General features: G+C 38.1%; 2 protein-coding genes across 5 annotated transcripts in view; both read left to right on the top strand.

The window, feature by feature from the left end:
• crebrf (creb3 regulatory factor) overlaps positions 1-5,318 on the top strand; it is a 36,476-nt gene extending 31,158 nt beyond the window's left edge. For all 4 annotated transcript variants that reach the window (XM_078265496.1, XM_078265498.1, XM_078265497.1 and 1 more), the window contains one exon: positions 582-5,318. In XM_078265496.1, the coding sequence (XP_078121622.1) occupies positions 582-700 (119 nt within the window). In that variant the 3' untranslated portion in view covers positions 701-5,318. The remainder of the gene's footprint in view (positions 1-581) is intronic.
• A 7,718-nt stretch (positions 5,319-13,036) lies between these two features.
• bnip1b (BCL2 interacting protein 1b) lies at positions 13,037-20,091 on the top strand. Its single transcript, XM_078266345.1, has 6 exons — positions 13,037-13,144; positions 16,593-16,685; positions 16,780-16,871; positions 17,761-17,868; positions 18,654-18,772; positions 18,986-20,091. Exons 1-6 carry the CDS (start codon positions 13,061-13,063, stop codon positions 19,180-19,182), a joined length of 693 nt encoding a protein of 230 aa, XP_078122471.1. The 5' UTR covers positions 13,037-13,060; the 3' UTR covers positions 19,183-20,091.
• Positions 20,092-21,370: the final 1,279 nt, after the last annotated feature.

Raw genomic sequence — 21,370 nt, 5'->3', positions numbered from 1 at the left:
GAAGCCATTGTCTTTGACTGTGTGGGAAACTTAGAGGAGAGTTAATTAAAAAATGTAATATACAGAAAAAGAGATTTCCAGAAGAATTGCTGTCAAAAATGAAATAATTACAAGACTGTCAAATACATTTGATAATGAAATATGGGTTAAAATATGAAACTAAGGCCTAGTACATACTTTTACTAAAATCTACATGATTGAAAAAGCAGATGATGAGAAATAATATAGCTAGTATTTAGACAGCAAATCAATCAATTTAATATTGACCCTTTTTATTATATTATTAACACAATCAGAAAATAATACAGATGAAGCATTTTACAAGGATATTTAAGTGCCCATTCTAAAAAAACAAAAACAAATCCCTGGTAAAATTTGATGGATAAAAATATATTTATAGATATGTTATTATATATTTTTTTTACATCAAGCTCAATTTGAACAGGGAGGGTTAATGACGGTAATAAAGAATGTTTTCTGTACAAAAGACAGTATTTGTTTGAGACAAGTAAGTTGCATAAACAAGTTTTTTTGATTTCTAACATTTCTGAATGTATCTTCATGTCTTTCTGTGCGTGCAGTGGCATCACCGGTTGCTGGGCAGACTTCAGACTTCGTCAACAAGATCTTGGAGAACACAGGACACGGCGATCCCACCGGTGGACTGGTCGGTCTGCGAGTCCCCACCTCCAAAATCTAGACAAACCGCGGTCCACTGAGAGGAGTGGACTAAATATTACCACCCTGCTGTTCCATTGTAACTATGCTCCCCTCTGCATGCCCCTCCAACACAGAGTACATACACATTGTTAGTCACACAAACACACATACCACTCCCTGTGTGTATGTATGTGTGCTTGATTTAGCCATGCACTTGAATGGCATACACCCTAGCTTACTGTCTCTGCACACTGCGCAGAGTCAGTGTGTCACTGTCTCCCAACCCATCGTGAGTGTCTGCTGGGAAAAGCACCTTTTTAAAAGCAAGGGATGATTAGTTGTATGGCTAATAGCATATCCTAAATCCACTGGTGATAATTAGATGTGTTTAACATTGTGTTGTGTCGGGGTGGTTCTGTCAGAGATCTGCTTCCAGGGCTGAGACAAAGAGTGTAACCACCAAAATACTTTCACACAATTGATAAAGTAAATATTGTTTCAGGTCAGACACCATTAAAGGTTGGAAAAAGTTCCAGTTATCATTTACTGGAAGAGGCTCACCTCACATGGCAACAAAAATTAACTCCAGGATGTCAAATTGACCCACTTAATAAAGTACTTTAGTTGCCAAGAAAGCTGCAGAGGAAAAAAAGCAGCATGCTCCGAGGCGTTTCAGGGTGGCAGAATTTATTTCGTATTGAAGGCCTAAATATGTTCATGCCATCCCCTGTTTGCCAATCAGGTCTGCTGTTGTTAAAATGTAGGAGTTAACTTTTAGCAAACTAAATCTCGAAACATTAAAGGCAAAAGCTTAAAATTAAAATTAGACTTTAACGATTAAGCAACAGTTTGCGGCAGGCAGGAGGAAGCTTAATGGCTAATTATGACTACATTAACTTAAACAACAGGAAGTAGTTGTCCATGTTGAGAGGAAGTGCATGTAGTTTGGTGCTTTTTGGCCTTGTGCCGGTTGTAACTTGACTGAGTGAAACGGGCATTTTGCCAGAATGGGAGCAGACTGTGAGGAAGATGATGATGGTGGTGATAAAAATGACAAACAGTGATCCATCTCCTCTAGGAAACTGTACATAAAAGTGTCTCCTAGTGAAAAAGGGCACTGTCTCCAGTTTTTGTACAGTACAGATGACCAGGCTAACAGTTTGGTGTGTTCATACTAGTGTTTGATCAGAGTTCTATTCATTGTGCCTTGTGTATGTATGTGTGCGTTTCTGTAAGTCTGAGTGAGTGTGTGAGAGGGACTGAACAAGAAGAGGTGATTGGTCAGAACTCCCTAAGGTCCAGCCAAGGAGAGTACTACTTTCACACTGAGGGAGATTGTTAGTGAATGTGAGGAGGGAGACAACTGTGTGTATTTCAGTTGTCTAAAGATATTCTGAATGTACATAAAACAAGTGGAAGCTCTCGTTGCGTCATGCCACAGAGTCTGTGTATATAGGAGGGCTCTGCAATAGATTACTTTTGGTTTTTGGTACTCTGTCTTTAGGGATTGTGGGAGGGTTAAAATTTATTTTTGTTTCGAGTTACAAAAAAATATTTCCACACTATATTTTGATTGTTTTTTGTACCAAAGACACATGCAACGAAAATGGCGACCAGCCAGTTAAAGTAAGGTTTTGCACAGCTTACCTGATGCCGTATTGAATGTAAGAAATGTGGGAGGGTCAGGAAACTTCATTGAACTGTGAAATTAGCTTGGGTCAGAAAAGGAACATTCATTCATTTTTAAAATCTAAAAATTAACCCCATCTGTGGGCTTCTCCAGTAGATGTGTTGCTTAGCAAGCACTTCATTCCTGAACTGATTCCTCCATCCACATGCTAATTGTTTTAATAGCGCTATCTAGGAGAAAACCAAGAGCGCTAGTTGATAAGCTATGTTACATTTTTGTATGTCAAAATGTCACCAACAATAACCAAAATGTTTTGTTCCTCACTTGTTTGATTTCTGTGTGTAGACGAGGTCTAGTTCATCAACAAAATATTTACTGAACTGTGTTTCAAAGTACTGTTTATAGAACCATTAATGCTATATCTATCAATGGTGAAATGCCACTTTTCATGACAATTGATAAATTGTTAAGCATGACACATTTCTTAAGCCTACCCTTGCATCAGAAGTTAGAGAAAAAAAAAAAAAGAAAAAACACAAAAACCACCAAAAAAAAGTTCTTATATTTTTGTACTTTAGCTGCCTGCTATCTTTCCTGTTGGGTTGGAAGTATTAGTTGAGTGGAGAGAAGAAGATGTGGAGGAAAAGAGGAGAAAGGTTTTAAAGAGCAGCCAGTCGATCTGATGACCAACACTTGACCCCTTCAGTCTCTTTTGCTGGCTGAGGGATATACATAGAATCATGACTGGATTTATTTAAAACACAATGCAGTGAAGCCATGGTCTAGTTTGATGGTCTATAAAGAGAATAAGAACAGGGACTTGTCTAGAAAAGCAAGAAACTCAGAGGACAACGGCATGGAGGTTTGAGGGCAGTTGCTGTAAGAAAGCCAAAGCCATTTGAGTCGGTCCCAGATTGATCTGGTGTGAAAATCATTCCGATTTTTACACGTATTCCCTCTTTGACCATGAAATCGGTTGAATTTTGCATTTCCTGGGATTGGCATTGCTGCCTTTGGGGTCGCATTGCTGAATTTATCTGACAAGCATTGCCTTTGGTCCTTAGCTCACATCTTTCCTGATCAGTCACAACTGCAAAGAATAACTTTCTTCACCAAAACACACAGAGTTACAATATCCAGGCCACAAATTGGCAGCATGTCCAACCTTTAAAATGCATGATGCCTTTATGCTTGCCCTGCCTGCTGCCTCCTGGAAAGAAATGCCACAATTCCCAGGAATTTTATAATTCAATCGGAGTTCACTCTGTTAGCACGCAAATACAAACAAACAATAAGTGTTTGACAAGTGTTTGATTCAGGTTAGTTTGAAGTGAAGAAAGTACTCCTTCACAGAATTAACTGATGTCTGATGATGGTGATTCAGAGCTGTCAGCTTTCTGTATTGTGTGATTGAATAACAGCTAGTGCTACATATATGTATATATATACTTTACTGATTTATGTTCCGCCTAAAAGGGAGAAATGGTGCTTTTTTTCTGAAACTAGAATGATGATTATCCATGATTCTTATTTGACATTTTAGTCTAGTTGTAGCCTAGTGACTTGCTCTTCCCTCCCGTCCATAGCTATTTTCTTAGTAGTGATTCATTTTTGTAAATAGACTATAAGTTAATATGTATCTTCTAAATGTTAGATATGTGTATAAAATACTATATCTTATATGTTTGAAAACAAAAGCACTTTGTCCAAAAAAGGAAAACAAAACAAAAAGAAAAAGCATTTTTTTTCTTCCATTTGCTGCTAAAAAGGCCTGGTGTGAATGCTGCAAGTGTGCTTGACGACTACTTGCTAGGATAGGTCTATTACCTGACTTGGCTGGGTCTATAAACTAGCAGGGAATAGGTGTATGGCCTGACGAGGGTTAGGTCTACATGTTTCTGGAGCCATGTAATGATATGAGGTGTGGTATAAGCACAATCATTGCTTGGCTTTGGGAAGCCCAGTCTAGACAGGATAGGTCTATTTCCTGGTCAGAAACCGTGTGGATAGTGTGTTTGTGGTCTTAAAAAAAGAGGGTTTTGATTCCAGGGCCCCTACGTTGATCCTGATGCTAACCTCCTTGGCGTCATGATTCATTTGCCTTCAGTAGAGGTTTCCTATGGATAAACTGATTCTGCTTTGGCTTCCTCTTCAGGGTGATGTACAGTGTAGACACATTTCTCCAGAGAGCTATATTGTTATCATTTGTAAACTGATTTCTACTTGTGACTTAATGAGGAGGGGGTTTAGCCTAGGGTGGCCAGGGAGAGCCCTTTTAAAAGATGTTGTTCCGGGCCGCCTTGGGGAAGTTACTATATCACTGTACTGTATGGCAAGCCAGTTATAAATGGAGACTCAATCCGGACACTTATTGCCTTTTTGAACTTTTCACGTACACACACAAAAAATAATAATGTGGCAGGCATGTCAGTTGCCAAGGGGCTGTGCCCGAGGTTTATGACATTGTTCTGCCAATAAACGGTCAACAACAACAACAACAACAACAACAACAACAACAACAACAACAACAAAACCATTCAGCCTAATTGGCTTAAAACGACCTTGACTGAAAATCAGACATGGGGAAATATGTCTGAAAAATGGCTTAAAATCTACTATGTGTAATCAGTTGTATCTTCTGGGACAATATTTGAAGCATTTTCTTCAACCACATTTTTGACCATGTCTGGTAGGGGGTCGACAGTAATTAAAGGGCCGCTGGTTGTCCAACAGTAGACCAGCTCAGCAGAGCGTGTGTGTTTTCTAGTGGATCACGAGGCTGATTCAAGGAAGAGTCCTCACAGGTTTTTACATTTAACATGATAGGTGCAAGCTGTGCAACTTTACATTCAAACCAGGAGACTCTGTGGCATTTGAACAGTCAAGGAAATGAGTGAAAATCCACGCCAGTAAAACAATTCCTTTCTGACGTAAATCCTATACAGTCAACTATTAAGCTAATAGAGTGTGTAACTTTGTGCTACTATTGTCCAATAAAAAGTGGATCCATAAAGCTCTTCTTCAGCAATTCAGGGTAATATCGTTCTTCTATCTGACATATGTGATGACATATAAAATCAAAAGAAAATATTTTTATGTATTCCAATTATTGTCGCCATTCTTTTTTAAAATATTTTGTGCGTGTGTGTTATGAATTATCAATGTCAATCAATATAGTGCAATGCTCTGTACACAAACAACAAAAGGCCAACAGACTTGTCACAAGAATTCAAAAAGTTTCTCCGCTGTTTCCCCACTGGTATTCAAACATACACAACCTACAACATTTTCCTCTCACGAAGGATTTAACACTGATTTCCTGCCGTGATATAACTGGGGTTTGTCACATGGTGCTGATTACATTTAATTTTTCAAGAAACCATCCAAGAATTAAAATCTGTATTTAGATCCACAAATTACATCAGACCAGACTTTCCCTCCCAATCATTTTCCTTGATTCTAACTGTTGGACCAATCAGAGGAAGATTCTTACTCTGAACAACAACAGAATGGTGATTACTGTATTATTGAGCTGTATGTTCGCTATTGTTCAGCATACCATTATTTATTTTGTGAAAGTCAGACTCCTGGATTTGATACCACTGCCTAAAGTCACAGATGATCTTTATTCCATCTGAGAGGTACAAAATATTTACCAGAATTGCAAAATAAAAGCACATATTCTGGTGTCTTAGGACATTGTTTTTGTTGATTTAGATAGCAAGTGAGATTTCCTACTAATGTTAACATGTTGCTATGTATTTACTTGTGCATTCAGAAACGATCTCCAGAGGAAATATTCGGTAACGCTTTGTTTTATTATTGTTTCTGTAATTTAAGAATAATTTCAAAGAAGTTTCTTTGAAAGAACTACATGTATGCAATTTGATAATAGGGAAAATAACAAGTAATTGATACGCTTACAATTAATCGATTCAGTTTTAGTCAGTGCAAAGCAGGTCAGTTAAACATGCCAAACATATAATTCAACATATATGGAAATTCACCCAAGTAAATAATCACTCATAATTATAACTTTTAAATAACGAGTGAAAATATATTTGGGATAAAGCTGCATTAATTAATATTTATGTATAAAAACATGGTGTACAAGTACAGTGACGGGTATTGCTCATAGTAATAAAACCCACAGAGAACTGAAAAAACTCAGCAACTGCAGCTTCCCTCAGCTCTACTGAGCATTCTAGCATCTTTGAACTCATTGTTTTGGTTTTTACAATAGACAGTGAAATTAATGGACAAAGTGAGGCCGTAGATTTCCACGGAGACCAATGAAGTCTATTAGAAGCACTTTTCCGGTGAGCGCTGAGCGTTACTGCGCAGCCTCAAACTGAGCTTGCCGACGTAGATGTGACGTGAGCAACCTGTCTGAAAGTTGTAAGTCTTCTGGTAGCTGTGCCAAGAGAAATCTCAATCATTCCGATTCTTGCAGAGACGGAGAGCGTAGGTATATGTAAGGAGATAACATGGACACAGGCTAATTACTGCTAACTAAAATGCTAGTTAACATTAGTAATTAAACTTAAACAGCTAATGTAAGTCGAAACTGCCTGCGAGCTTCTCCTGACTATATGGTAATTTGTCTACTATGCGACAGAAAGTCGCGTGGTTATGACACAATCGTTAGCCTATTTTTACAAAAACGCCTGCTACGGAGCCATAACGTGAGATACAAGGTAATGGAGCCTTTTATACATTGTCGTGTCTCTTTAGACATAAACAATGGACAAATAGAGTCTACATCTTCACCACAACAGCTTTATAAGTGAAAATAGTAGTTGTTTCCAAGCAACTTATTAGGAGGTTATTTAGAAATTACAAATCTGTAAAATGAACATTACCAAATATTCTTGTCTCAATAAATTAGGTTTGTTAAAAATTCTCACCTCCTGCTGGCTGTGATGTCAGATCTCAGAGTCTGGCTTGGAGTTTCTTTCTGGGCATTTTGAATGTTTCCTGTCTTGTTCAGACCCATGTGGGCTGCCCTCGTTGCTTGTAAAAACACTTCATCTTCAGAGGTTTTATGCTTACTACCCTTCACATTTTTTCCTGTGTAAATTAGATACCTACAGAAATGTACTCTGTGACAAAAAAAAAAACGCGGTGGGAATGATGTTTCTGCATGCCAATTTCCTGCATAGCACTGAGAGAATCAAGTGACGTCTGGAGTTCTTTGCAGATTGGGAATTAATTTGGCCAATCAACAGAAAGCGTCTCCATGGTCAGAAAGTTCACTCACTGCACTCTAATTTGAATGATTTAATACCTGCTGCTATTGAATGAGCACAAAAACACTTACGTTTTTGTTTGAAAGTGTCCATGACGCAATTGCAGTATATTATTACCACACAACATGTTTTTTTTTCACACCTTTTTTCCTACGACAGTCAAAAGACCAAGCGTGTTACTCACCATGCACTTGGTTTTTGAATATGATGCCTGCTGAACCAGGTGCCTTAATCAAATATATGATAACACAAATCTGCACCTTCTGTCAGTCTGGAGGGGGTTTCCCTACAGAAACTAGGGGCTGGGTTTCCCAAACTCTAAACTTGAAGTACAAAAACAAAATGAAAACCTCATTTTAACCCAAATCACTACATTTTGTATAATAATCTAGCCTTTAACAGCAGATACACTTTGTCATGTCTGCATAGGATTCCCTGAAGAAGTATTACTGAAGAAGAGCATAAATATAAACTTGTAAAATAAATTGATATATGTTTTGGGAAACCTGGTTCCGTTTTTAGCTCTTTCTCTGCCCACTATGCCACATTATTGTGTTTTCTGTATTGGCTGCTGCTGCTATCACTGCTGGTGTGTCCGTTTAGAGAAGAGCAAACCTCCACTGTGTCTGAGGCAGGGGGAGACTTGGGCCTGCTTTTTATCTAGACAATTACAATGCATTCTTCTTCTGTGGTTTTGATGGAGCACCATGTTGCTGCCTCTTGAGATCTTTTTCGAGAAAAACAAAACAAAAAAGCATAAAACTATTTTTTCTGTTTCTTAACTTTGCTATATGAAGTGCCAGACCCTCCTTGAAGTCAGTGTTGGCACTGAGTCACGGGTTGCGAATGAAGCAACAAACTGAGCATGGAGGTAAACTGTGGTGCTAATCTGTCAGTGGCTGGGTGCTAACATGGCTTTGTTAAAAAGCTGTATTAGCCATATTATTCCTTTTGTCGATGACTCTGGGCAGTCTTGTGTTTCTGACTGCTGCACTGCTGTATGCTGACATAGCGAGGTATAAACTCTGCTGCTGCTGCTTTGCTGATGAATGTAGACTAGTCTTCCTCAGCAGGATCATACAGACAGATGTGAGTGTCTGGTGCAGCTTTTCCTGTTGTGCTACTTCCTGTTAGACTTTTGTTTGGAACACAGAGGGAGACTCTTATCGCCAGGATCCAAAAAGATCATGAATGTTGTATCTTTATGTGGCCGATGGCCTGCTTATATGTTTAAACTTTTTTTTTTTAACTGATATTATTTGATATTTATGCTTTGACTCGGTCAAATGTTGCACCTTTAAATTTTTTCTCCCTAAATTCATTTTGTTGCCTTTTTTTCCCTGATTCCAGCGTTTATACCACTTCGCTTTATATTTATTTGTTTTGTCCTGTAAATTAACATGCAAGGAGAGAATTTGTTGGACCTAGACTTTATAGCTTTTCCACTGCAGGCTTTACTAGGAGACACAGACTTCACATGAGGTTCACAGACATGAATCAAAGTCACAATGAAACCAGAAATGACTTTTGTATATAATTCTCCATGTCATTTTATACAACTAGCCTATATAATTACATAATAATTACAAAATTCATGTTCTTGTATTTTTTCATAGAAATGTAATTAGATTTACTAGGTAAGATTTTAGGTAATATTACCTCATCATGTACCATAAATAAGATTTTTGTAAAATCCCGCTTCTGCACTCAATGATACAAATGGTTATGAAGACGATCATGGATTCATGTTTAATTAGGGAGTAAAGAGTGCATCAATATCAGATTGCAAAACAATTTAGTTTGACAATAGAAAGAGACAGTAGAAATCCAATAAATCAGTTGAAAACTAAATAAATACAAGGATGCATTAATATAGATGGACAAATGCCGAATAGAGACCACATTTGTAAATTGCAAGCAAAATCCAACTAATTTAATATGGACATAAAAAGAATAAGCATTTTGATTTGCTAATTGTTTCCCAATTAAGGCTACTCCTTTTGCAAAAGCTGCTGTTATCATTTACATGACCAATGCTACTACTATTTTAGGAAATGCGCTTATTTGCTTTCTTGATGAGAGTCGTATGAGAAGATCGATACTGCGCTTGTCTGTACAGTAAATATAAAGCTACTGCCAGCTGCCAGTTATGTTAGCTTAGCACAAAAACTGGAAAGTGGCTCTGTCCACAACTTTAAAACACCCGCCTGTCACCTCTGAAGCTCACTGGTTAACGTGTTATATCTTGTTTGTTTAATCTGTACACAAATAGAAACCAGTTTTACAGGTATTATGTGCCAGACTATTTCTTGGCACGGGGCAGTGACTTTCTGCCAGGCAACCAGTGGAGTTGTTGGATGTGATACACACAAAAAGGAAGATGAACAATAAATGTAGTAGTTTTAGTACTGGGTGCATGTTGTTTTTACAACAAAACTGTTTTAAAAAATGAGTTGGCTTAGTGCGGATAGAGTCTGAGATTAATAGGCTCAAAGCAACACACAGACTGCACCAACTTTCAGCAGATTTTTCCATAAACAAATATTTTTCCAAAAACTAAATTTACAGTATGTAATCAGAATAATTTGAAAGGTATAATTACATAAAAATACCACACACCGTGGCTTTAGTGTAGTAATTGCCTTCCTGTCCTTCAGTATCTAATGACTTAATACTTTCTCTGCATTATGTTCTGCCCTATTAAAGGAAACTAATTAGATGCTTTCAGAACAGCAGTTTCATTGTGACTTTGAGTAATCGTTTGTGAAGCCCATGAAGCGTTTTGTCATTGGAGGTTTGACACGGTCAGACGGTGCAGTAGAGCCATAAACCAGACTCACCAAGTCATCAAAGATAACCTCTCCTTGACACAACTCTTCTTTTGTCATGAGCTGTGGTTGCTTCACAGCGTTGGAGCTCAATGTAGGACTCGGCTCGCCTGCTCTCTCTAACTTTGGAGGGGAAATTTGAGCATTTGATCAGTTTTCTGCGAAAACTTCACCACTGCGCCAGAGATGTTTTGCTCCCTTCTGGGTGCTTTTCTTTCTGAAGGGATTTGGTTCGCAGTTGTCTTGTCAGGGAGCTCCTGAGATTAGCCAGGGGCCACTAAAGGCTAGTGGGCAGAGACCTCTCCCCCTCCCCTGCAGTGAATGATCTGGGGAGGGGGGGGGAGTCATTTCCTCATCTGCAGACTGATCTTATTGAAGCAAACAACAACAACCCACCCTCGATAATAAAAACAAAACCCCTCTTTCCATTTCTACACGTCATCATCCAACACTGCAGTGATTTACATCTCCTTTCTATTGCCAGAATGCATGGAGCGAGATACATTTAACAAACAGAAAATGTTTACCAGAAAGCATATATGTTCTGTTTCTTTTTTTTTCTATTTTGATAAGAAAGACGACCAGTAAGATTTTATAGGAAATCCGCACAAGTCCAAACATGTTGAGGATTTGGGAGGTATCTGTCATCCTGAGCTCCACAGCTACATGCCATTGTTATGATGCTTCTGGTCTTGTATGGTAACTTATTTGACTAGATCAACAGCATGGGATCTTTCTGTAGTTAGTCCTGTGTGTGTGTTCCTCTTCCCAGTCTCAGTAGGAAGGCTGTACTTCATTGCTAAGTGCTCTATAATAGATCTCTTGGTGATAATTTCATAAAGAAGCAAAACCTGCAGAAAGTGTATCCTGCTGAAACTAACTTGATCCTCTCTTTAGCAATGACGTCTATATTTGTAGTTCACATATATGCCTGTTCAAATACAATATCTTGAGAATTGTTATATTTATGTTGTGTATTAAATGTCGTGCTGGGTTTTTACATTTGTTTTATCTAACTTTTTCTTTTTGCTTAACATTGTATTTTTTTCTTTTTTGGAGGCACAGTGGGTGGATTTATGCACAGGCTTGGAAACCTTTTTTTTTGGTTTGTACTGTAACAACATATTTTGTTTCAGAGCTTCTGACAGTTTTCGTCTGTAGCTGCTCAACATAGTGCGGACACCTGCCCTAAATCTCTGTTGTGTTGTTGTGCCTCTCTTTTTCTTTCTTGTTTTTTCAATCATTATTTCTGTGTTGTATCAGCTGAGAGTTGGTACCACAGCTCTGCTTGTAACCACAATAGTCTGATTATGTTTATTGATTTTAATATCGAAATAATAAAACCATTAGCACCCCATCCTGACTCTTGTGTGTGTGTGTGTGTGTGTGTTTTGTTTTTTTGGTGACTGAGATGAAGTTCCAAGTGTAGGCTACATACAGATATACTCAAATGTTTTCATTGAATTTTAATAGTATAAATCAAGAATGTATAGATAACAAGAGAACAAGAGAAGTACCTACATGACACACTATTGGATTTCAGTCTATTTGTTTCTACTGAAGATATCTCTTCAAAACTCTTTAAAAACAGGTCACAAATATATAATAATTCCCCAAAATAACTTTTTTTTAGCATGTTTTACTCAAGCGAAAGTGAAAAGTTTGTACAAACCAGGGGAGTAAGTCCAATAAAGTCCATTAAATGAAGTTCATGTTACAATTGAAATTAGATTAAACTCACGATGAAAGCAGGGTTTGGATCTGGCCAGCTTACTTAACCACAAGAAATGAGTATAATTGAAATATATAAATAACAAAAATCACAATATTTTGCCTACATTTTTCCAACACTTCTTTTACAGGGTAAATTTGGTGTAAAGTCTTGAACAATGCTTATTTGTGCTTATTACTAATGCAGTATTTCTCTCTGGGCTTCAAATTGGCTCCAATGCAAACCAATGGGTGACACATTGCTATGCAAATCTTTATATACAGTCTATTTAAAAACTAATGTCCTGAAATCCTCCTGCTTTGGACATAGCCATAACATAGGCCTATGTTTGTGGGATCACACTTTCATTTCTCTGGAGTGTTTTTAGTAAACACAAGGGTAGCTGATTAGTAGTGTTATTATGTTATTGTGGCCTTCTTAGAATCACTGGCTACTTTTAAGTAAAGTTAACCTGACAAACTCTTGCAGGCCCACTGGTGGTTCTGTTTTTACAAACTCACATTGTATTGTCAAGCAGTTGAACATACATTTGTTTTAAAATCCAAAATTTGGGGACATTTTGAGTGGATGCATGTGAAAATGATGCAGCCATACAAAATCAGCTACAAAATATAAAAAGATAATGAGTTCAAGATTATACCACTCACAAAGCATAAATGCTCTGCTAACATTAAGGTTTGTCCAAATAAAGTATATATTTTTTTTAAATGGGAAGTCATGTTAAAAAGAATTTGTAACTTTTATAAGGTAAACTTAAATTCTATTTGTATATTATGTACTCGGTAATTATTCTATCATACCTTAACAAAATATGTATTTTTTATTTTTTTTTACACGGATAAATGGATGCAGTTTGACAGGAAAACCGTTAGATCCATACAGATCACATATATTGCTTCGCAGTCAGCAGAGCGAGTTGTCTTTTGGGCCTCCAGCTTTCCGTAGTCGTACAAAAACAAACATGGCGTCTTCTGTTGATGTTCACGTCCGAATTTGTGGACAAGAAATAATAAAATATGATCTAGAAATCAAGGCTCTTGTTCAGGTAAGAACTGAAAACGTCTGGTTTTTCTTTTGAATTTTTTGTTGTTGCTCATGCTGGTATCGGTTTTGTTCTGGAGAGGTGTCCGTGAAACATCACATTACAGGTCTGAAAGTTGCTGTACGTTACACCAGCGAGGCTAAGTAACGTTAACGTTCAGTTAAAAGATACACAGTAAGAAAAAGAAAGTGATAAGGATACGATATTAACTTTGTTTACCTTTATTTCCTTTAATTACTGCTAACCGTTTTATTCCCACTACTTTTAACGTCTAACGTTATCATGAAATTACGTTACGTTGGCTGATTCGACAGTTGACGGATGTGTCTGACGGATCAATTAGGAGTAACTTTAATGTAAGTTATTATTGTTGAAAAAGCATGGTTAAGGCAATTAAAAATACTCCTTTCAGAACGAAACAGAGCATAAATACACACACACACACACACACCAGTTTAGTAGGATTTAGGCATAAATAAATAGTAACCCCAGATACATTCTCTCAAACGCTCTTGCTTGTTTGCATTTCTTTACACCAATCACAATTGGTGCGCGGTGCTAAGCTCCAGACCAGGGCACCATACTTTGAATGCCAATTTGACATAGCAGCTAAACAGTGGATTTGCAACTTCCAGGTCCATCACGTGATGCCATGGGGCCCAAAAAGACTTTTTCCCATAGATTTACATTGCGAAAGAGACGTCTGTAAATCAGTGGATACATTTTTTCGAGCGCCAATCACAACCCCTGCAAAATGACTTGTTTTAATATCTGAATTTGATAAAATGTGTCCTATAATTTGCCATCTTTGTCTAGAAGAGTCACACGATTAAATCATTGAAACCCTATTCAAGTTAGTAGAGCGCTAAAGCGGAAGTGGCCAGCTCCGCCGGTAGAGGTTCCTAGTGTGCCTGCTCTATGGGCCCCATAATGCGGAAGCAGCACCCAGGTAAATTTATACAAGTACGTTTTTTGGCTTTATGCGCCACTGAGCAACTCTCGTAGGAATGAACAGGGCTCCAGGCTTGTTCAGGTTCTTTTTTAATGCATCCATGCTCCAGACATAGTGACGATGCCTCTGCAAAAAGGTCTTGGGAAGGAGCGTACACAGCGTAGCGGCTGTGTGAAGGAAAGGCGAGGGGAAAAAGAGACTGCAACTTTGGCGTTTGCTGGATTGCTCTCCATGTCATTGCCAACAAATGTTTCTGATGATCCGTATATGATGGAGCCGCAGCAATTCTTTCCCGTCCGTGTCTTTTTCTTGCCCTGCATAATAACCTTTTTCCATAACCGGTGGGCAAACATACTAGCACGTTCCTGGATAGTAAATGCCGTAAACATATTCTTTGTAAATCTTTACAATCATTTACAGAAAGAACCAAGCAAGCCTTATTGCACCATCTAAATTTTTGTCAAAACTTGCCATTTTCAGTGTGTAGCTTGGTAACTCAAAGGTTGTTCTTGTTGTTTCCTGAATCAAAGGGATTTAGAATATAACACACAGATAGCAGAAGGGGAGGGGCAAAGCCGGACATCCGGCATGGAAACGTGCCAGATGCCAGGGTCATATCCTGGCAATGTACTTCTATTGTGCCAGACTAATTATTAGACATCACACCAGGCCTTTTGACCAAGCAGTGTTACAGAGTGTTACAAAAGTTACTCAATACCAAATGCACGCACAAATACTTTCTTTTAGCGAAGACATTTTCCTTAGATGCAAACCACATTTTTCTTTATATTTTTACTCTATAGAGCTCAACAGTCCTGCCCCTCCTCCGAGAGACCTTGGGTTCCGGAAGTAAATTTCCCATTCATTTCTCCCATTGACGTTTGGAAAAATCCCTCCATAAAGAGTTTTAGAAAATGCCTTAGGCTAACCAGCTACGACGTGACTCACAAGCATACAACATATCATTTTGACTGAAAAAACTAACAGAAAATCCCCAAAAAGTCAAAGGTTAAAGACTGTGTACATAGTTTCATTATCGAGCGAAGGAACTACTCATCCCATAAACCACCGCGCACCACTGAATAAAGGAAGCTATGTTAGTTTAGCTAACAGCTAATTTGGCTAACCGCTAGCTGAGACAGCATGTAATAACTTTAAAAGACCCTCAAAATAAAACCTGAAAATAACCGTTAAAATATATAACAGCCGTTACGTCAGCTGTAGCCTGCTTTACCCAGTGTTTAGTTTGAGTTAACGTTATTTTAGACTGAATCAAGCTGTCAGACCTAGAGATTGGCATGGGGTACTTTCCATAAAATCATCTCTCAATGCAAATCAAACCAGCTATTAGGCTAACTGAAATAAAACCATGCCAGTCTCTAGGTATGGTGAAGGGTATGTGATGATGTGGGGCTATTTTAATTTCAAAGGCCAAGGGACCTTTATCAGGATGCATAGTATCCTGGATCCATGAAATAACTGGCCTTTAAAAATAAAAATCTGCCTGCCTCTATGGAAATTTAACATAGGGGTGTACTCACTTTTGTTGCCAGCGGTTTAGACATTAATGGCTGTGTGTTGAGTTATTTTGAGGGGACAGCACATTTACACTGTTATACAAGCTGTACACTTAATACTTTACATTGTAGCAAAGTGTAATTTCTTCAGTGTTGTCCCATTAAAAGATATAATGAATTATTTAATAAAATGTGAGGGGTGTACTCACTTTTATGAGATACTGTATATATATTAGAGATGCCCTGATTTTTTGCCCCTGAAACTGATTGCTGATCGACATAGCCATAAACGTCTGATACCGATCGTTTTGTTGTTGTTTTGTTATAGCAGCTGGAATATCTGTATTACATAGATGGCGTAGTGCTGCAGTGTTTGAGTGTTTAAACTCACTTTATAAATTAGCCTAGCGGTTAGAGGACGCTTAGCTAGTGGCTTTATCCCAGGAGAACAACACCGTGAATTTCAGCCAGCAGCACTGCTGAGTCATTACTACTGCACACTGTGTGTCTGTGTGTGTGTGTGTGTGTGTGTGTGTGTAAAAGGAGAGAAACATGACAGTAAATCACAGTACAGACTCTTACACTGACCTGAAATGGAAACACTACGCTGCAACCCGTCAATTTAATTAAAGGCATTCATTTTTAAGGATTCTGTTATTTTACAGTACCAAAGTAAAAAAAAAGAAATCTGAATCCCAAAATTATAAACAGAATACCTACCCAACAAATATCCTAATATTCCATCCAAACATTTTTTTTTTAATGCAAAGATGTGTACATTAGCAAGAATGTAGCGCAACATGGAAGTGAAAGCAGTGCTCTGTTTATTTAAATATGAAATGTGAATTATTGTGGTAAATAATCATAATCTCAATATTGATCATAAAGATTGTGATTATTAGTTTGGCCATAATTGTGCAGCCCTACAATGTTTACTTCCACATCAATCATGAATACATACGTGTGTTTGTGTTACCTGCAGGACATTAGGGATTGTCCTGGACCTCAGTCAACTCTCATGGAGCTCAACTCACAGGTCAAACAGAAGCTCAACAAGCTCAGACTCAGAATACAGGTCAGGCCTCACACCATGTATATTGTGTTGCATCTGACAGATTTCTTGTTTAAAATCCAAACAAAATGTTTTATTGGACGTGGTGTGTTGTCAGGATCTGGAGCAGATGGCCAGAGAGCAGGACAGAGAGACGGACAGACTGGCCATCCAGGCAGAGACAGAGAGCCAGCGAAGGCAAATGCTGAGGTGTGTAGACATACACACAGACATGGAAAAATTAGCAGCAGTCATCTTCATTTACCCCTGAATCACTGACTTTATTGACATTATCAATCCCATTAAAATGCCAACGTTCATTCCAATGTATAAGTGAGTGAACCGATCTGTATCTTGCTCTCAGTCAACACCTCAAAATGTTTGGTTGTAACCCCTCTTTGCATGTTGTGTCAGGTTTGGTGGTGCCTGAAATGTGTTAGATTAGAGACTGTAAAAGTTCATTATTAATATTGTAAATAGTAGCCTAGGGCTGAGCCATATGGAGAAAATCAAATATCACGATATTTTTGACCAAATACCTCGATATCGATACCGCAACGATATTGTAGGGTTGACTATTGGTGCTTTCAATAAAAAATGTACACAATGAGATTTTTGATTAATAATCATCAGTAATGTGGATATAATGACTATGTGGGTAAAGGCAAATAATAGAACAGTTACAACAGTATGGAAATGACATCACTTTACTGTAATGCAGCCTTTAAAACCAGGAAAAGACAACACTTATGCCATATTACGATATCCAAAATCTAAGACGATATCTAGTCTCATATAACGATATCGATATAATATTGATATATTGCCCAGCTCTATAGTAGCCTGTAGTTTATTTTGCTTTTGAAATGTTTTTGGAAATAATTCACATTCTAGGTGTTGACCCTTGATAAAATGTGCAGTACATCCATATCTGGAGCTAATAGGACTTTGCGAGGCAAATAAATGCAAGTAGCACATTTGGGATTGATGGGGTTAAACAGCATGCAAACGAAACCGATTCAGACACAACAGACCAGATGACATGAAGAAATCTATAACATAATCTACAGTTCTCAAAGTTGGTTTCTGTGCATTCCAGTAACCAGACAGCGTGGAGGAAAGCTAACCTGGCATGTAAACTAGCCATAGACAACACGGAGAAGGACGAGCTGCTGCATGGAGTAGAAAACCACAGCACCAGACAGAGGTGAGTACAATTCTGAGGCTGAGACTCTACTATGGTGCTCAATGAGTCAATCACCTTTTTCCAATATAAATGTAATATGGCAGGTGTTTTGCTTTCGTTCAGCTTAAACCTAATCCCCCATCCCATTACTTATTACACCCCAGTTACCTACCTACAGGTTTTGGCAAACTCTCTGTTCTTGTTCCTCTAATCTCCAAAAAATTCCAGTCTGGAGAGACTCTTAACATTTAAAAAGTGTATCTCTGAGTCTTTATACATAGAGCTGTGTTTACTGTTACTGATAAACTGTTGTGGATACCATTCTTGTTCTTACTGTAAAAGTGGCCTAATCTCTGTTCAGAAACATACTTTTAAGTAGTTTGCAACTGTCTTTGTTAATAATTTAATTACAGCTGAATCATTCAAAATAATATAAACCTGTCGGTAATGTTTTTTCCACAGCACATTATTGTCTGTTACAGTGCCAGTGATTAAAATGCCGTCTGATAAAGCAACTTGTATTAAGAAGTAGGAGGGGAAATATTTTACTGCCCACCTCCCTGTAATTTTAATCCTGTCTGAATGGGGCTTTTTGTCAGAGATTTTAAGATATTATTTAGGTTTCCATTCGTAATGGGTCATTACATTTGACATTTAAGAGCTTAAATTATTAAATGGTTAAGAAAAAAGAAACACAGATTCCTTGGACTCTAACTTTCACTTGGACGCACTATATATACACAACATACGTATTACTGACAGCAATTATGCATCACCTGTCTGCTTTGTGTGTGTTTGTGTATCAGGAAGGCGACCAAAGAAAGCCTAGTAGAAACCAGTAGTAGCATCACAGAGAATTTGATGTCTATGAGCAGGATGATGGCTGAACAGGTGAAGCAGAGCGAGGACACCATTGGCACGCTGGGTAAAAAAAAAAAAGAACTATCTTCTTTGTCCATGTGTTTGTTAACTTTTGATCAGGGTTAGAGTTTGTGTACAACAGGTACATCCAATTTACAACAGTGTTTTTCCCTGTGAAAATCTTTTTTTTTTTTTATGTTTCTATCTCCCATCAACATTTCCAAACCTATCTTCCTCCTCCTTAAACCTTTTAATACTTTTCTTCTTCCTCACACAGCCACCTCCTCCAGGACGGTGCAGGAAACCAACGACGAGTTTAAAAGCATGACAGGAACCATCCACCTGGGGAGGAAACTGATCCTCAAGTACAACCGGCGGGAGCTGACAGACAAGCTGCTCATCTTCCTGGCTCTGGCCCTCTTCCTCGCCACCGTCCTCTACATCCTTAAGAAACGTATCTTCCCCTTCATTTAGCCAGATGGATTTAGCTAAAGAATGCACCCAGGCTTCAGGAAGAATGCTTTAAACAAACTTGTGGTGTTCAACCATGTCTAAAGGCAAAAGTTGTTATACTTTTTGCAAATGGCCACATTCAAAGCAAGGGCGAAGAAGCCACTTGTCACAGCCTCCTCCCTCAAGAACTCTGGCTTTTGAGTTTCACTTTTCACGGTGCTGCGTGAAAAGTGACAGCAGTAGAGCACTTTGAGAGAAGTTCAAATCCTGCCTACTTTCACACCTCTGCACACCTGAACCGATGCTGCACAAAGTGACTGTTTAGAAAAACACTTTGAAGCATACTAAGGCCTTAATACTTCATCTGGCATTCAGAACTAACCAGGTTCAAAGCCATAGTGTGCAATAACCCTCACTTTGTTTACTTTTCGTATAATTACAGTCTGTGTGTGTGTTCAACAGAGAAAGTGTGCATGTTTGTCTGCTCTCACAATTGTTAGTTACTGGGGAGTTTACTTTGTGCCTTTCTTCTTTCGGTCGTCCAGACAAAAGGGTATCTGCCATGTTAAGTCATAGACTGTGTGAATGTTAACCAATGTTTGTTAGAATAAAGTTGAATATTTCCAACATTTTGAGGGATACATTGTTGTGAGGCATTGCCACAGATGCGCCAGTAGGTGGCAGGATACCCAACATTTACAGTTTTTCTCAATTGCTAAAACACAATTTTTGAAAATTGCTCCATTTTCTGAAAACATTAAACACAAACCTCATCTTCAAGCACTATTTACAAAACCTCTGACTGCTCTTGCAAAATGAAACTTTCGCCTCAAAACAGTTTTACCTGTGTTCAAAATCAAACACTGCTCTCAAATCATAAACAGAGTGATCAAAATGATATACACTATCAAGCAGTCAGTAAACAATACACCAAAAAAATTTTAAAACACATTGTTCAAAACATATAGTTCCTGCAACCAGTCAAACTCTATTGAGCAGTCAGTACTGTTACAGTAACAAATGGAAAGCACAATGTTCAGAGCCATACAATTTGTTCATTGTACAGTATACAGCCTACAATGCACTGTACTACAGTATACAATACTAAAAGGGACAAAAATCAAAGGAGTAAACGTGATCAATGTGCTTCTTCTTGTCTTTGGGCTGGGTCAGGCCAGAGCACTTCACAAGCAATATTGTCCCTCCTGAGGCAACGGGGGGAAGAAGCCTCTTGTGTGCCGTATCCAGCCCTGACCCCTCGCATACACACTCGTCCTCTCACATTGTTTCATCTATCCATTCTCAGACTTTCTCCTTCCCACCTTCAACAACCTGTTTGCTCTCTGAACTGGCTTATATTGGTTGTGTCACATCATTTGAAACAAGTGAAATCAATTTTGAGTGGTTGTGTTCAATAAATGACATGTGTTCTCTATTTGTATTTGATTGTTGCCACTTGTGTTTACCAGTATGGATGACATGTGCGTTAGAGTGCAGAATGTGTTTAGAGTTTTGCTGAAAAGTCTAAGTGAGATCTGCAAATTGTGTTTTACCGTGTGAAATGGTTTAAGGTATTGACAACAGACTGCACAATTAGCTAAATGAGTTCAGGCAACTGAGAGCTTTGTTCAGCCAATGGGTTTTAGTGTTTTAGCAATCGAGAAAAACTGTAATACCATCAGAGATGCTGTACTGTTAATTTGTGTGAAGAACTATTTTACAGCACAGGACTGACTAATTAACACACACTCTCTCTCCAGTTATGCCATTGTAGTTTATTTAACTTCAATCAAAATGCTTACAAATGTTTTTTTAGATTAATTTAAATAAAAACTTACAAAACATAGCTTGAAACCTGGGGTCTGTATGAAATGTGATCGCTCAAGTAGAACATTAAAAATACATATTTATAACCAAAGAGTGCTTCCCTTCTTGCAGACTGCACCCTGACTGTCTACAAGATAACATTTGATAACCTGTCAACTTAATGGTGCCTCTCACAATCCTCATATATACAAAAACAGATTTAAATAGGTAGAATACTGACTCTGAGCCATCAGCTGCCCTGCACTGATTCCCTGTAGTGTTTACTCGTGTGTGTCCATGCCCTTTGCTGAAGCATACAGCCACTGTGGTGTGCTATGATGTTGAAGTGAGGTAGATAATTGGTTTTCATCCTTGTACAAAGACAAGTGTAAAGGAAAATATT

The sequence above is a fragment of the Sander vitreus genome, chromosome 13 (genome assembly GCF_031162955.1).
Source record: "Sander vitreus isolate 19-12246 chromosome 13, sanVit1, whole genome shotgun sequence".
In the NCBI taxonomy this organism is placed as follows: domain Eukaryota; kingdom Metazoa; phylum Chordata; class Actinopteri; order Perciformes; family Percidae; genus Sander; species Sander vitreus.
This window is presented reverse-complemented; position numbering and strand designations above follow the sequence as displayed.